General features: G+C 42.2%; 1 protein-coding gene across 2 annotated transcripts in view; it reads right to left on the minus strand.

Annotated features, from left to right (window-relative positions):
- Positions 1 to 6,189: 6,189 nt before the first annotated feature.
- Positions 6,190 to 17,976, minus strand: part of BRF1 (BRF1 RNA polymerase III transcription initiation factor subunit) — a 171,410-nt gene continuing 159,623 nt past the window's right edge. For both annotated transcript variants that reach the window (XM_066998462.1, XM_066998461.1), the window contains 3 exons: positions 14,965 to 15,016; positions 12,087 to 12,255; positions 6,190 to 9,940 (listed from right to left, as the gene is read on the minus strand). In XM_066998462.1, the coding sequence (XP_066854563.1) occupies positions 9,903 to 9,940; positions 12,087 to 12,255; positions 14,965 to 15,016 (259 nt within the window). In that variant the 3' untranslated portion in view covers positions 6,190 to 9,902. The remainder of the gene's footprint in view (positions 9,941 to 12,086; positions 12,256 to 14,964; positions 15,017 to 17,976) is intronic.

Genomic DNA, 17,976 nt, shown 5'->3' on the forward strand with positions numbered 1-17,976 from the left:
GAGAAAGGAGAAAGCTTTCCTCAATGGCCTGTGTAGTGCATAGAGCTGCATGGCTGTCCCAAATCTGTAAAGCAGCTGTTGAGATAAGATCAGCTAGACCTAGAAAAACCAGCAGGACAGAGGTCTGCAGCAGTGCAAAAAGCTGACACTGACGCTTGGCCAGGTGTAACAGGGTCAGCAGTCCAGGGGAGGAACAAAGGGCTGGGAAGACTAAGAAGGGAACCAGACACTTACTCATTTAGTAGGCATATTTTACTGGTTTTGTCAAGGCTTATTCATCTCCTAATATGCCTGGGGACAGTCAATCCTCTGCCTGTGCAAACGAATCACCACACGCTCCTGTGAGGCCAAGACCCCGCATGGCCACCACAAACCCTTGGAGGAGGCTGGTCTGAGTGCCAGCAACCCATGGAAAACCACAACCAAGAGCCCGCAGACTTAAAAGGACATAAACCCTCCTTGTCATGGCCTGGGTGTGCGGATACTCATCAAGAGACAGCTCATGCCCCTGAAGAACGTGGTGTTGGTTGCTCAAGGAAGAAACACAAGCCTGGAAGAACCACCAAGGCCGTGAGTTTTGGGGGGTTTTGTTGACAACGGCCATATTCCTACCCGCTTTCAGCATGACCACCTTCAGGAATTTGAGCAATGGTGGGAGAAGAAAGCCAAAACTTGCCAGGCTGTCCCATGTGGACAGGGTTTTGGGGCTCTTCCACCTCCTTTTTCTTATCCCCACGTGCTGCTGATGCCGACATCCAGGAGGAGCGATGGCCAGAAGGGGTTGGCACATTGCTGCCCAGCCTGCGAGAGGGCTGCCTACAAACTTCTCCCCCAAACCTCTTGGCCACGGCAATGGAATGAGGCAAGTATCCGAGCAATGCAATATTTCTCCTGAACCGCGTCATCCTAATGACATTTCACTCTCCCTTTGCACCTCTGTAAATCAGAGCGACTGGGGAACTCGGTGATGTTACGCTGATGTAAAATCGCTCTCAGGAGGGAGCCAGTCGGCGTAAATCATCCCCTTCTATTTCCTTGTACATAATCTGGTGCCAAGCACTGCCAAAACAAGGAGAAAACATTCCCAGGATTTTTCCTAAAGGCAATAGCCCGCCTAAGCACAACTCTAAATGTCTGCCGTTAAAGTTTCCTTCATCTCATTAAAACAACTTGCAAAACCATCTGCTAGCTAATAAAGACTTTTTAAAGCTTAAGTCTTGTATTTTATAATGAAATAAATATACTAAGGGAAAACAGGACATGTACTTAGAAAGGCAGAACAGCAACAATCTGCTGTTCTCTCACAGAAAGCCAATGGCATTCACTCCCATGACAAATTACAGAGACTGAAGACTTCAGCCCTTTGACGATTTCTTGTACAAATACCATAATTCCTAAATGCATCCACATTTTTATTCAGACTGCTCCCAGACACTGCAGCATTGCTGATATCACACTGGTTTCAAGTTAAAAAAGGCAGATTTCACTTTCATGTCTGACTTCGTTCCATTTTGTTAGCATTTTACACCTCCAATATTTGTTACAGATCCCAGGGACTCCAGCGGGTAATTTTGCTTCCTCTAGAGAGATTTCTTGCTGGCAGATGGGGTGACCACATGGGAGGACTTCCACCCGGCCATAAGGGTGACTCTGTGGCACCAGGCTGGGACTCACCAAGCACCGATGGCTGCACCAGCTGAGCATGAAGCTCGGGGTCTTGATGAGCTGCTATCCAGAAGCAAAACCCACTTCTGTCCCTAACGCCTCTGGCGCTGGCTGAGGAGCAGCTGTCACCCAGGAAAGCCTGACGGTCTCTCCTGCTATGCCATGCTCCCAGCTCAGCCCATTCTCGCATGCTGCTCATGGAGCACCTGATGTTTTCATGCTCCAAGTCTCACCACAATTCTCCACCAATGCCACTTTTTGCCCATCTTTCCTGTACTATTTGGCATCACTGCTCTTCAGTAGTGATGGCTCGCTCCTGCTGGGCACTGAGGACTCTGCTTAGAAATAAAGCTGCAACTCCCAGCAAGGTGATTGCAATTTACACAAACAGAGAGAGTAAATTCAAAAAAAATTTTTTTAAATCCACATTTTCTTGGACGGTAAGCTACCTGTGCCTCCAATCAACCCAAGATCTACACAAGAATTTAATGAAAGCTAAGCTTAACTGGGAAAGCAGGCTTGAAATTATGCTGGAAGAGCCAGAGCCTTCCTTCCAAACCTTACTTAAGTCCTGTAATCACCAACAGCAGTCCTGCTCTATATTCATTCTGCCCACTTCTGATCTTCACATGAGGTGTTCTCAACTGCTTATCTCCTTCCGAGCACATGTGCTGTGGTAGTAAAGGTGGATAAGCAGAGGGGACTAATCCACGGGCTGAACACAGCCCTTGGAGCCCCAGCCCCTCTTTCCCCCACTCACGTCAGCAGCAGACTGGGACCAACATAATCTCCTAATAGACATACCCCACCGAGCACAACCATCTGAGATGTGGCTTCACACCAGAATTATACCTGCAGGCACCAAAAATGCTTGGGGTCTCTCCTGGGCTGCTTTACAAGGTCTGGCAATGCTCCTCTGGACAGAGACTCCAGGATTCCCAGGAGGACAGGGGAGATCAGAAAATTTATACTTGCGGCTGTGCCAAGCACACCAGCTAACGGTGTTTTAGATGGCATTTTATTAATGCAGCGCAGCCAGCTCCTCTGAACCTACCTAAAATATACAGGGAAGATCAAAAAGATGAAATATCCTTCATCTTACCTCAGGCAGCAAAATCCGCTCAGGCCCTTCCTCTTGGTGCCAGGCAGTCCAGAACGAAAACGCAATGATTCACATGGCACTGACTTGCTGCTGGAGACCTCAGAGCTTACGGTGGGTCCTGCTGATTTAATGCAGCATGCAGCAGTATCAGACAATTTCCCAGTGGCCTTGTGTAAGAGTTTGCATGAAAACAGTGACTGGAGTTTTGAAACCATTTGCTTTAGCTGTATTTTACCCTCTGTCAACCCAAGCACCTTAGCTGAATTGTGCCGGTGTACGTGTGTAGAGCCTCCTTTGGTGAGCTCTCGGTGAACAGGGAGGACTCAAAGCAGATCCAAGGATCTATGCTGTTTCTCAGACACAATGCTGCTCTGAAGAATCGTTATTCAATTACAGATCCAGATCCGCGTTGGAGCAGTCTATTACCACCTAGAAAGTTTTGACAGCCGCAGCCGTTCCCATGCAGAGCTGAAGAGGAACGCATTATGGGCTGCGCACTGCAGCGGTATCGCCACTGAAGTTCCCTTTCCTCATTTATTTTAACACCAGCAGAATAGGTAACTCTGCTCTGCTGGCTAATGAGGAAAGGCAGTCTGATGTGCTTGACAAACAGAGTGTGAATTGGCTTTGGGCAACGTTCCTCAGCATCACAAACCCGTGTTTACCCCAGAGCACTTTCCTCCCTTCTTCTTCCTTTCCTCCGACTGTTACCAGCCCTCGGGACTGTCATTAATGGCGCAGATCCTCAACTGATGTAAAGCAGCAAAGCTCTCAGGGCCTGATGCCGTGAATATCTATCACGAACATTCTCATGTGCCTCCCTTATTAATCCTTTGTATTTTTAGGAACCTCAGATGCCTCACTACCAACAGACATCTGCTTAGGGCATGGATCACACTCTTCTCACAGGATTTCTACTCAAGATGTTTGCTCCAAAATCCTCATGTGCACAAGGGCATTTAACCAAGACCAGGAGCAGCACCTCTGCAAGGAAGGTGAGCTCAGGAGACCCACATCAGAAAGGAGGACAGGAGTTGAAGACTTGCCAGCTCCACTGCCTTCCATGCCACTCGAGGATGGACGGCTGCACCAGCCGTGGGTGTTACCCTCCAACACTGGGCCACGCAGTCAGCAGTTCGGCCTATGTTTTGTCCTGGTTATAAAACGGCAGAGTTAAGAAATGACCATGTTGCCTTTTTTCCTGAAAACCTCACGGATTTTCCTTTGGGAATGACCGGCTACTGGCAGGGGGACAGGAAACATCTGCACTGAGCTGGAAACATGTCCATGAGCCCACGGCTGGGGAACACCACCACCCGTGAACCACAGCGGGGCAGCTGACATCTCAGGGTAGGGTTAGGAATCACACCACAACCTGAAAAAGTAGAGGTATTGCACAAACTGTTTGTATGGCCCAAGATTTCAGTTTTTAGTGTAGCTGTGAGATGTGTTCGGTTTCCAGAGATGTGGAAATTGGCCTTGGTCTGTTCCTATGCTTACTGCCTGTTGCACAGTCTAACACCTCACTGCAAAGAAATCTTAACTATTTTTTCTCATATTTTTATATTCAGTTTTGCACCTTAGTGACACCTTGCCATCTTCGTCTTCCTTACCTGGCCAGGTGTCCTACTACTTTTAATATCCCCCAGCAGACTGACCCACTGGTCTGTACATTATTAAAATGGAGCAGGATATACCATGAAAAAGGAGTCGGGAAAATGGACATTTCATGTGTGGAAAATGGCCAACACTATCTCACCTCTGCTGTTGCCAAGGTGCGACTTTAGCACCTCTTAGTCTCTCTGTATAAATACATTTTACCATTCCCACAGAAGAGCGCTGAAGAAAAATTACCTGGTAAGAGCAGTGTTGGTGCCGTTTCTTTTCATTGCTTTGTTCAAATTCCTCTAATTTGCTCTATTTTTCTGGTTTGAAGAATTGAGAAACCTTACTAGGAGCACTAAGAGCAATAAGAAAGCATCCTTGTTGCAATAGAGACAGATAATAAAATGACTGCCGTCCTGGTGTCTAGTACAATGCCACTTACTGCCAGCTCATACAATAACAAACATTACATTCAGACTAGAAGTCATTAAATCCTTTGCTCCTAGAGTCACATGGCAGGATGGGAATCTCAGTTTGCATTTTTATGAAATGTATATACCTCCCTCATTTCCATGAAAATGCACAAGAGTCCCAAAAGAGTAAAACAATTAGGATGAGGAAACTCACCAAGTAAATTTGTTAGGCTGTAAGCCATGGGTTTTCCTCCAGTTTCATTTCTCAAGCACTTCATCCTTCTCACTAAACAAACAACCACTCACCCAGACCACAGTCAGGATCAGGGCTAGCAAAAAAATTACCAAATAATATGCTATAACTCTTCTTATACATGTGACTGGAGTAGAAAATTACAACAGCGTCTTCTGTGTTACAATATGTGAACCTAAGAATGAGTGTGCTATGATTTACTGGTGACAAATGACGCTAATGTGAAGCTTTGCAAGATTTCAGCTTTATTAATATTATTTTACTTCCAGACCCTTAAAGGAGGCATATTTGATGAAGGCAGTTGGGAAGACAGAATCGTTTTGCTTATGAAGGCCCAGTGTTGTAGGGAAGACAAAAAATACAGGACAAAGCTAACAAACTGTATTGCTTGGGAAGAGCAGAAAATATGAGGCCAGGGTGGTCAGTACTTTTTAACAGCTTAGATGTTATGAGTGAGAGAACATCAATGATGGACATCACCGGAGAAATTCCCAACCACCAGTGGAAAGGGTTGGAACAGCTGAAAAGAAACTACAGATAAAATCATCCTGATGTCAACGAGAGCAAGGGTGTACCTAGATGAGAACCCAGTAAAATGCTGGAATGAGACATGCTTAATGTCGTATTGAAACTACAGGTAATTGCCCTACTATATGCTAAAAATTTGCAGTAAACAGTCCTGAGGATCCAGGAAGCTCCACTACCAGGAAACATAAAAGAAGCAAATACCCAAGTGCACAAAGGGTAGATGCAGATTTTGGCCTCCAAATTGTGGTGACCAGATGTTGATAAAATAACTAGATATTTAAGTCAGCATACACCTTATTTATCAAGATACTGCTTTCAGAAACAAGCACTGGAACAGTTCCATTAAACACTGCATATTTTTCCCACAGTCAGTTAATTATATAGCTTGGTGTAAAAACTCGTCAATGTTACGCAGTTTATAGAAAGTATCTACATTTATCAGCAGAACCATATCTTGCAAAAAACACTTACCTGATTAGACTTGTCTTTGCTTTTAGAGACAAAAGACAGCTCTGAATTGCAAGCATTTTGTCCGCTATCAACCAATCATGCAGCAATCAAAAATGAGCATTCATAAGAATGAAGAAAAGAATCAGAAATCAGAAGGAAAGTATCATAAAAGATGGGTTTTGCAAGGGTTTTACTTTTTATTTACAGCAAATATATTACAGTAAAAAAAGCTTAACATGGCTCATAGTGTGGTGTGTAAGGAATATACATATGCTTACATCAAACAGGTTTAATTTCCTTGGCACTAACTGAATCAAATGCAAGGTTTCAACACAAAAATAAGAAACAGAACATTTATTAGGCAAAACTCTACATTAACTGTACACATCTGCGACTAGAGCTTCAATGCAATCCAAAGAATACAAACAAGCCATCAGGACGGCAAGAACTTTTTAGCCGAACACATTTAACCCTCAAGACAAGGTTGTCTGGCACCATTTAAAAGTTGCTGTACTGAACACAGTGATTTTAAAGAAATGTCACGGATGATTAAGACACTGAAAATGCACTCACCACAGTTTTCTTTATTTCTTTTCTTTTTTATCCCCACAATAAAAGACTGTTAAAAGGCTGCACAGCAGACAAGCTGGATGCAACAGCTGGAGGGTTTTGCTTGTCAAGCAAAGTGACTCGCAACGAGACATGCTTTATGGAAGAAAACCTATGATATACAGCTTGTATGGGTTCAAGGAAAAAGACCGAGGGAACAACAAATATGGAAGCCTTATAATCTCTCTTCATTATAATCAGAATCCTGAAAAAAGCAGGGTCCAAATTACTCCAAGAGAATACAGGCTCACTTACATACAACAAAATTGTCCAGATACATCAACAGTAGTAAACAGAGTTAATGCAGTGTTAATCTTTTTACATTTTAATGACTAGCTATAAAAACAGAAACTAGCATGTTCTAATCTGTTTACATTTCCTGAGCTTAGTTAAATCAAGAAGGAATGAACATTATAAAAGTCCCGGTAAGTCACCAATAAATTAAAAATATACATAACCACTATAGTTTAAGAAGCCTTAAAATGCTCAAAGTGAAGTCTCCCTACTCAATACCATGGCTTTTCCTTTAGGACTCCTGTACAGAAACCATGCCATTAACTTCACCAGCAATATTGAGATGCTATGGATTTGCAGGTCCTTTTTTGCTATCCAAGTGCCCTTCTAGCAGACTATGTGATAGCCTTCTCTAATCAAATCATATGAGAGCATTCAAAAACTGCAGGTTTTTTCCTGTCCTATATAGAGAAGCATCCTCTACTCCCAGGGCAGGAAACAATGTTCTCAGCAATGCAATGTGCTACTGAAATTCAAATTTACTAGCAGGAGTTATCTGAGTGGACTCTCAGCTCTCGCACATAATATCACTACATTGGCAGCAGGTTTAGTATTCTTTTGGGGGAACAAACCAATGAAAATCTACACAGAAAACTGCAGGAAAGACCCTTAGCAATAAAGAACTCATCTTAGCAGTTTCTTTAAGAACCAGCATTATGCATTTGAGAAAAGCACTCGACCTACATGAGTCATACGCATGTTTATTTATGCATGTTTATTTCCTGCATAGAGAATAATGTGTACCTTGGAATAAAACCCAGCTTTGAGAATATACTGAGAGCATGGGTATTTGTAATAGTGCTATTGGCAGATTAATTCAAACCCAAATGCTCAGACTCAGCTGTCTCAAAGACTTGCAGACCATGAACTTTGATAAAACAAACTACTTTTTTTTTTTTTATTGTCTGCTTACAGCATGATTTTGAATTATGGTATAGATAAAAGAGAGGTAGAAAGGTTTATCTCCTCAATGTACTTTTTTGTGCAGCATTTATAAAGTATCAGAAAAAAATCTATCGCTTTTGGTGAAAACGCCAGCTGTTCCCCTAAGAATTACATGGAATCTCTTCTTTCCCACTGAAGTGCTGCAAACCCAGTAACTGATACCTGGTTCAGAAGAGCTTTTCTTCCCATTAGCCTCACTACATCATTTTTGTTACCAAGTTCTGCAGTTAAGAGAAATCATTGCAGAAATACTGCTGCTCACTACTCAGAAATATCTAGCAAATACAACCTACTCAACAAACTACATTTACCAGCCAAAGAAAATCAAGTCTGTTCCTAACACAAGCACTTGCTCTTGCTCTATTTACACGATCCCTCTTATGCATGTTATTGAAAGGGACAGAAGAGGTACGGAAGGCCATATGGTCCTTCCCCTCGTTGGTGATGACCGCAGGTACAAGCACCATCGGTCCTTTCCTCTGTCACTCTGACTGGGAGGAGCCAGACAGCTTCCCAAGGCAGCTTCTTCTCCAGCCACTAGCCACCCTCCATGGCAGGAGAAGGGGAGGTGCTTTAATGATCAGTGCTCCTCAAAAAGAATAGGAAGGATGAGCAGGCCAGGAAAGACAGCTTAACAGAAACCACGTTGGTAAGATAAACATTCATCTTTCCCTGGTAGAAGAGAAATCTACAATTGTGATTGTCACGACACAAAAGAGAGAGATGAAAACATCTTTGCTTCTGCAGCTGCAGTCATCAAGACCAAGACCCAGAGTGCCATGCATCTCACACTGAGCTGAGAGCTTTGGGCCATGGCAGTGTCAGGTCAGAGGCGACAGGGTGGGATCTGGCTCCATCCCTGACCCCCTGTCCTACCGCATTGTGAAGGCTGCTTTATCTGGATGAGAAGGACCTGCTGACATTTTGGGGCACATGCAGCTGGAGCTCCATGTAGCAGCGACTGTTCAAGGGTGGGAAAGTCAGACTGCTGCATGGTGACCTTTAATTTACCCATAGAAAGTTAAATAAATTACATTAAATTAAATTCAGCCAAAGCAGATGCTAGCTTATTTATTAAAAAGCTCAGCTTTCTCTTGCTTTCAAGTGGTTTTAGAGCCACGCAGCTCTGGGGAGCAGACCTGCGCTCCAACTCAGTTGGACAGGAGCAGCTCTACAGAGACGGCGAGACTTACTCTCCTGCAGCAACATCAGCCACAAGCCCTGGCTGTACCTAGGGACTCCGAGCAAAGGTACGTGACACCAGCATTGTCTTCTGCTTTCCCTATGCAATTCTTGCCTCACCCAGGATTTTTCCCTCCTTCCACATAAACAATATCTCACAGCGTAAGACAACTCTTTACTGCCAATATTACCTTCTATTGTCATAACTTTTAGAACATCTATGAATTGATTAAAATAAAGAAGTATTACTTCATTTCAGAGAACCAGATACTGCCCTATAATATATAACTTGTCATCAATTTTTGATAAGCTTGGGTATGGCAGCTTGCATACAATGACAGGGTCAAGTTTACAATAAAGGTTGGAAATGTTTTCTTTTGGTTGTAGTATTGTAAGACAATTAATCCTAGTGTACTCAAATAATCAACAGGTGGGCTTCTCGTTTTTACCTGTCCTTCTATCTGCCCTTCTATGTGCTCTCTTTCAACGGTATGTGTAAAAGCGAAGTCACATTAATAAGAGATGTGTTCCTTCCAGCCACACATGCTACATATACAGTCTATTTTGTCTTTTTTCTTTTGCTCTCTGGAAACACAACTCCCAGGAATTTCATTCTCAAACCATGATCTACCAAAATAAAAAAAAAATTCAAGTACAAACCCAAACTTATTGCTGGGTTGTGGGTCAATGTAAACTGACCAGAGTCATTGCCAACCTGGAGTTCACTGTACTGAAGTAAGGATTGTTTGATAACATTTGCTGACCATAGACAGCTTCTTTCACCATTCACGCATTTTGAAGATTGCAGACTTGCTGGGAACAAGAAACAGTCCATGTCCTTTAGAAGCAAATAGAACTAATAGCCATCATCGTCGTCCATATCACAGCCATAATCTGAAACACATGAAGACAAAGGTATATAAAAATGCAAATATTCCAGGTAGATGGAGTATCCAACAAAAGTATTGCTACTTTCAGGTTGTTTTCCTGCTGTGCAACTAGATGGTAAGTTTTGCCCTAAGCAAGCATTTAAAAAATATGTATTTTCTTAGGGCTAAAGAAAAAGTTCTTCCAATTCTTCCTCCACGAAATAAAATTATTTGTAAATATGCATGTGTAAATATTTCTTCTCACTTGTCACTGGTCCCTTCATTTAGGGATATTTGGCACATGGATATGTGAAATACCTGGTTTAATTTAGAGGTTAAGGTGATCAAGCCTGATTGTCAGAAGTAATTTGGAACATGGCAGCTGAGAAGCAGCAGCATACATTTACAAGTAGGCGTGATTCTCACTAGACATAGACACCAGTTAAAGAGCTGGCTTGTTTATATTATTCATAGATTTATAAGCTGAAACTGCAAGGGTTCAGAGATAGCTCAGAGTTCCCATCAACGACAAAAAGAGTCTTGCAATGAATCGTGACCGATAGATCTGACTCAGATCTCCCACATTTACTTACTCCTACAGGAACAACTTAAATTTTTGCCCATTTTTTCAATCCGGTTCTGTTTTCTAAAACAATGCTGATTGCAAAGACTGCGTGTTTTGTGTGTCAGAAGGCATGTTTGTGTTTCTAATGAACTGATTTCTCTCCTACATGCTTCCTGAAAAAAGTGAAACAGTGAACATTTTCTGTTGCAAAGTCAAACCGAAGGATAACTATTACATATGAGCATTCAGTAAAGTTAACCTTTATATTCCAAATTTAATACAGTGCAACATTTCATCCAAAGTCAAGCAAATGCTCTGAAGCAGAATTAAGTGTAATCTATAATAATTTGTGTAGGATGGGTGAAGTTCACCATTTGTAATTCCTGCACTTATTCCAGGCAGACAGGTCTAAAAACCATGAAGAAAGCAGTTAGAAAGGAGTTATTTGTTCTGCTGAACAGCTCTGCACACCTGCATTTGAATTCTGGGAATACTCCTTTTCTTTTTATTTTTTTTTAAACTCTGATTTTTCAGCTGTTGTCCAGACCAGACAGGGAGTAGTGGAATGTTCTCAGAATGGTTTAAAAATAGTAACATTTACAAAGAAAAAAAGCTCAGTGACCTTTATTCTATTTTTGTGGGGGATTTATTAATAAACATGGATCCACCCTCCCCCACATGGGTGCCTTTTCTTGGGAACGTTATTCTAATAATAAATGCAGGCAACAAACTGTTTTTCCTGACATTCAGCAATTATTTTCCAGTGGAGAAATCAATTTAAAAGCAACACACACTCTTATGAAATGTATACATACTGTCTATGAAAGCTAAATTAATAGTTCTGGAAAGATTTTTGCAGTAAATAAAATTTCAGTATAAACCTTACTTACTCTCATCTTGCTTTTCCAAAATCCATAATTAGCCGTCCTTATTTAAAAAAATATTGTAGTGTATTTTCAAACCTCAATTCCAAGGGGAAGTTTTTAATAAAGGATAAATGTGGATGTGTCCAGCTACGAAAAACCGCAATGGGAGGATACTGACTTTTCCTGCCAGCAGAGAAACTTAATTAAATGAGTGGCTTTGCTGGGTAACCCAAAGAAATTAGCACACATCTGTGTGCCATACAGCATGCCACACACTATCAATGTCATTTTTGTATTTGGAGAACTCCTTCCTCCTAACACTTATCCCAGAAACGGAGCGAGATGATTCTCTTTGCTTTGAGCTGGACAGCCAAGTCTGCAGGGTTCATGCACAATCATGAGGCAAGGAGCCCCAAGCACTGCTAACTGAGGGGTTGCTGACCCCTTAATTCCTCAGATTCGCTTTAACAAATAGAATTCTGAAGAAGGCACAACATTGGTTTGTTCTTGAGAAGCCTTCTTAGCCTAAAGCTTGTGATGCAGAGCTTTCTCTGGAAGAGTCTCTAAGAAGGTCACGTTTCCGATGGGGGTGACTCCAGGCTTTTCTGCAGGAATGTGCTCTGCTTGGGACGAGCTGGGACAAGCAGGGGAACCCTGTCTGTCCCGAGCCCTGCAACAACGAACCCCACAGCACAGGCAGAGAAATAACAGGCTGTGCTTTAGACAACATCCCAACTTACCGTTTCCTCCCATTAACTGCAATGCGCTCATGCAGTGATCGTCATCTTCTTCTGCTTCCTCCTCTTCCACCTCTTCGTCAGGGTTATAAGCTACTGGGCCACTCTCCACTAGCACACCTGCTGGTTTTGATAAGTCAGGAGCTTCTGCTTGTGCAATTGGTAAGGTCACCTGCAAAAAAGAAGACAGGACAGCATTGCAGCCCTTCCTTTGTTTGGTATTTGTATGTAACGTTAGCAGCTTCCAAATGGGACAGGAAAGCTGGAAGCACACATCTAGTGCTACAGGCGTAGCTACTCCAGGGAACATCCAAGTTGCTCAGTGAAATGTTGCCTGAATCAAAATCAGGAATAAACATTCACAGCTTTCACATATTACAGAGCCAGACAACTGAAGTGTCCAGAGACAGCGACAGCAGAACAGGAGCCTCTTGCAAGCACAAGGTAAGGAGAAATTTGGGAGTGAAGGCTCGTCAGCAGAGCTCTGCAGGAAAACTTACGACCTTCTCCTCATTGTGTTTGACTCATATCAGGCCTATTACACAGTAACAATATTATTGACACTTTAATGACAGCAGAAAGGTACCCTTCAAATCAGGGAAAAAAAAAAAGGCACAATGAGCTGATGAATAAATAGCACTATTTAGACAGCACTTAATGCTGTGGTAGAGCACTAGGTTGATAATACATACCAGCACCTGTAACATTACCTATGGGATTCATCTGAGTAATGATCTCCAAGCTCTAATTTAGGAACTGGTCACTGATGGGCCCATTCCCGCAGCTGCACCTACCCAGACGCTCTAAGGTGAGGCAGGACAAAGCAGGGAGGACAAGGAAGGTTAACAGAGCAAGGAGGCAGAGGTGAATTTGGAGCTGAAGGTAATGGTGTGTCCTGTTCACTACAGACTGATCTGGGAATGGGGCAGGCTCCAGCTCCAGCTCCTGCAGCGTGGGGGTATGCTGTGCTATGCTCAGCATGGGGCACTGCCTCCCCGTCTCATCCAGGGAAGGAACATCACAGGAGCTTCAGCTCCACCAGCTTCTTAATGGGGCACTTCTCCACTCAGTTCTGTACTTGGAATATTTGGGGTTTGTACACAAAAAGTCCTACAGTGCTCCAGGGTTAAATCACAGCGCACAACAATGTGCTGCTGCAATTCTGTTGGCATTAAGGTCTGACTTGCATCGAAGTATTTATTTATAAATGCATTTACCTGTGATGAAGTAACTCCCAGAATCCCTCCAGTTCCAGGCGCTTTAGAGATACACCGTAACAGAAAGTCCTGGTACCAGAAAGCTGATGGGCTAATTATTCAAACATCAAAGCTGCTCCTAAGCTTGTCACATACCATGCCAGTCAACCTAAGGAATCTGCCTGAGATTTTCAAAGTCACCTAAGGGTCTGCTCCAATAGCTCATTAATAGGGCACAAGACACCCATTAATTTTAACAGAAAATCAAGTATTTAGGCATTCAGATCACTCAAAGACAGGTTTTCGTGATCTTTTAATGCTCATATTAATCATCTTATTTAGAGGAACTTCCCTCCAGTTTATTTCATATTTCCTACCACTGTTTTTGCCCGTAGAGTGATCAAATGGAGTCCATCTACACTTCAGGAGTAAGTAGAAATAGACACAACCGTTTGAGAGGAATCAGCATCATAATGTATATAAATTTTTATGCTTAAAGTATCCATCTGCTCTGAAAAAGTGGCTGAATATAAAAGAGCTACAACTGAGTCATTATTTTTTTAAATTGCACCATGCTAATTAAAATGTGACCTTCTTCTAATTATCATGTCCACTTCCAGACTGCTATAGTTCTAAAAATGTGCAGGGTTTTCTAATGAGCATAGCATAAGTGAAAATATATTTCCCTAGGCAGGATATCAAACTGTTTCTGAAAATCAATGGGTTTTAGTTATTTTAAAAATAAGGCACTCCAACAACACCTTTAAATAGAACTTCCTGGATTCTTCCAGACAACCTGGACGTCTGTTTGGCATGTACCCTTCCATAGGCATACATCTTTCACATAGGCATTGTGAAAGCACAGTAGACTATCAAAGTTAACTAGCACACTTTCAAAAGGGCACCAGTGTCACACACACATGGGGAATGCTTTCCTTTGGTGTATTAGGAACAGGATTGTTAGATACATGGTAGGCAGTTCTTTTGTCATCTGTAAAACGCAGGTGTTTGTTTCGTACAGTACAATAGCAGAGGAAAGCTGTTATTGCTGCAACTGATAACAATCATGACCCCTTCATCCCAACATACACATACACAAAGCCACCCAGGGAAAATTTCTGATGGTGGCCAGTTACTAGCACTAAGTTTTCTATGGAAATGTCATTATTTCCAAAGTAAACAAAACAAACAGAGTAAGTCATGCTCTATTGGGTAAGCTGTCACTTCGTGATTCCTCACCAGTCTCCTGAGGCAGACCCCAGGACCTCAACTCTTTCCTTGGGTCCCCACCAGCTCCACAGAAGCAGCACTTTGCCTTGTCCCCCTTCTCTGGGGGTACAGTCCAAGTGCTGAAAGAGGCACAAGCTCTGCCCTCTCCTACTGCTCCTACCCACTTGTTCAAATGTGCCCTTTTAGATGCTTGCAGGGAGTTTTCTTTTTCCTGTCTAACCAGGGATTATGAGGTTAAGGTTACTGATGGATAAGTAAGGGCACATCTTGGTTAGAAGGCAGATAACCTCAGCTTTGCAATGTTTGCATTAACTAGCTCCTGCTCTGATCACTGAGACAAGATTCTCCTTTCTTTTTGCCCATATCTACCCCATAACCTGAGCCAGGCTGAGAAATGCTTGTTGGAATTTCTGGACTCTAACCATGGCACTACAAGAAGTGCTGAGCTTACATACCTCTTCGGTGGCAGCCTTTTTAGCTAGTTGTGTAGAAATCAAAGGTCTTAATCTGGAAAATAAAGGAAAGAAGAAATGGTGAACACCACACACAAGAGTTTGACACACACTATTCACTATCCAAACAATGAAAGCACTTTGCTAGTGTTATGCTGCACAATTACTTCTTTTAAGATATAAAACAAAGTTAGCAGTGGATAGCCACATACATACTCCACAATAATTAATACACACATTCCCTTCTAAGCATCTGCCCCGATTCAGGATAATATGAAAAAATGCCAATCAACAAGCTCAGTAGCAAAGCTTCATCTCAGACTGCAGCTCCAGCTCATCCCAAAGATCTGTAAAAGAGACGGCTTTATCACATACTACAAAAGTCAAAAGACTCAAGGAAGCAGTGAGGAAGAGAAGACCAATAACAGCAATGCTTCATCCCTCTGCTGCTGTCTGAACGTGTGGCCACAGCACTTTGGAGCAGAGCAAAACCTGTACCTGCAGGTTGCCTGCCAGAAAGCGCTGTGGATGGACCCAGGGGGACAGGTCATGCTTTTGGGCACAACAACAGTTTTTGGAACAATGCAGACATGACAAAAATAAGCCACTTTCTGAATTGCCCAGCATTGCTCTACTTCCCTTTATTTGATGACATATGCAGGATACCAGTAAGATTACATACACAAGGATACCATAATTATCACAGACTGAATTTTAACCTCTAGCTACAGAAACCATTATCAAGAACAAGGGGACTCTGCATACCTTGAATGAGAAGTGACAGAAATTGAACATAAACATTAAAAAAACCCTGCATCAGATACAAAAAGACCTGCATATTTGGGGAGAAAAGATGGATCTGCATTACTCTACAGCTAAGTGTTAAATATTGTTCTTTTCTGAAAAGCATTTCACAGCTGGTTGTCTCCTTACTGCTATGAAGGCTGTTCTCAATCCATCATTTACTGTTGCTTTCTGGTCTCTCCTCCTCATCGAGACATACCCAGTCATGAAAAGGATGACTTGTTTTCTACAGAAACACTGCTCAGACAGCTCCTCAGGTTTGTCTTTCAACTAAGTCTCCGCAAACAACTTAATGAATACCAATTTATGTCTCCAGAGATATAGTCTTTTATGATAAGCAGTATCTTTCTTCTCATTTTTCTATTAGTCATTCCTTCCTGTTAACACGCAGATACTGGTTGTTTTCCTACTTATTTATTTCAAATGATCAGCAGGAGGAAACAAAACCCCGGAGAATGAGCAGGGCAGACTTTAGATCATTATCTCTGATAAAGAAGGCAATATTAAAATACAAGGCACTGGCTAAGCTCCAAAGATGGTCAGAAAATGGTCATCTCTGGAATGCTTCACAAGACCCGAAAGGCATTTCAGCAACCAAAGCAGCCCAAGGTGACTCCTTACAATAGATCTAAATGAAAAGATTGCACAGGAACGCTTCAGGAGCTGTACTACTGCACGATCCAGAACAAATTATTCTGCTACGGATACTTCTTGTCATATTTCATGATTATCAAAAACTTCAAGAAAGAGATACTCTTGACCCACATAAATTATCTATTACTTACAATTCCTGGCAGACTTCTGGGCTTAGAAAGAATGCATTTGAAGGTACAGACAAGCATCTTCCTAAGCACCTGGCCTCCTCCTTTCTTTTTCTAACGTGAACTGTACAATTTTCCCAGAATTCGAGACTACCTGTCAATCACTGCTTTCCAAAATTCACCCTGTTTAGATGCTTACAAACATATAAATGCAGCGGTGTCAAAAGGTTAAGTAGCTGAAGGATGCTAATTATCAACCAGGTTGTATTTCATTGCCATAACTGGAAAAAAAACAACAGGGGTAAGCAATGAAGGACCTTTATTTTAAACCACTAGTAGTGATTATTATAATTAACATTGTACCAAAGATAGCAACTATTGCTTCATGCTACCAGAAGACTTCAGACCTCCCTAGAGCACTCTGAAATCTTTCCTTCCCCCCAATTAAAATCAAGCTGTTGAGTAAGACTCACAAGGTAATCAGAAACTGCTGACACTTCTTTTAGAGCAAATTATGCATGTGCTCACACAGTGAAGAAAACCATCACAGCTATAGGAAGCAGAAAGTAAACATTCCAGTTTAATTTTAATTAAAACGGTCACTGAATGAAAATAAAAAGATTCATGCTTATGAAAGGCCTATTTGCAAACTAATGCTAAATCCAGGAGCCCTTCCACACCATTTTTCAGCAGCGAGTGACTCTCACACCCATTCTGAAATTAAAGGTGTATTTCTGCTCCGTGATAATTGCTCACAAAGCGTACTTCTTCACTTCATTACTAGAAATATAGCGCTGTCATCTGATTTGGGTAATTCAGTTTCTCCCTCAGCATAACATCTAATGCGACCAAAAGCACGGGGCCGGACTCCCCCCTTGGAGAGCTGTGGCAACTCGCCACGTGGGCTGAGCCTTGAAAAAAGGTAAAACCATTACAGAGAGAGAAAAACTTGTTTTCCATCTAAAATAATGCCTTTCAATGCAATTAGATTAAAATAAAATGTTGATTTCTCTCCCTTGGCTCCCTCAGGTCTATGGAGAAGCCTACTATTACTGTACAAAACCATTCAGGAAGGTTTTATAGGGGGGCTTGGGTTTTGTTTTGTTTCTTAAATGCCCCGATGCCTTGACCTCCTTAAACCAGAGCAGCTGCTGCCACACCAGCCATATGGAGCAATAAATTACTGGCTGCCATGGCTACAGATACAGGATCCTTCTGCTGTCTGGCTGCACCACACAGGCTGGAAAGAAGTGCAGGATGTCCTCACGGAGAAGCGCGACTACTTTCGAGGTTGAGACAGGTCTGAGTATTAATGACCAAAAAAGCAGCCTGAAAAACCAGGTAACTGAAGTATCTTACCCAACTTTTAATGGGCATTACTCAATCTCATCTATAAAATGCTTTCAAGGTATACATGTGCACATATACTTTATCTGTGAAAAATTTTGTC

This window comes from Anser cygnoides, chromosome 5 (genome assembly GCF_040182565.1).
Source record: "Anser cygnoides isolate HZ-2024a breed goose chromosome 5, Taihu_goose_T2T_genome, whole genome shotgun sequence".
Taxonomy (NCBI): Eukaryota; Metazoa; Chordata; class Aves; order Anseriformes; family Anatidae; genus Anser; species Anser cygnoides.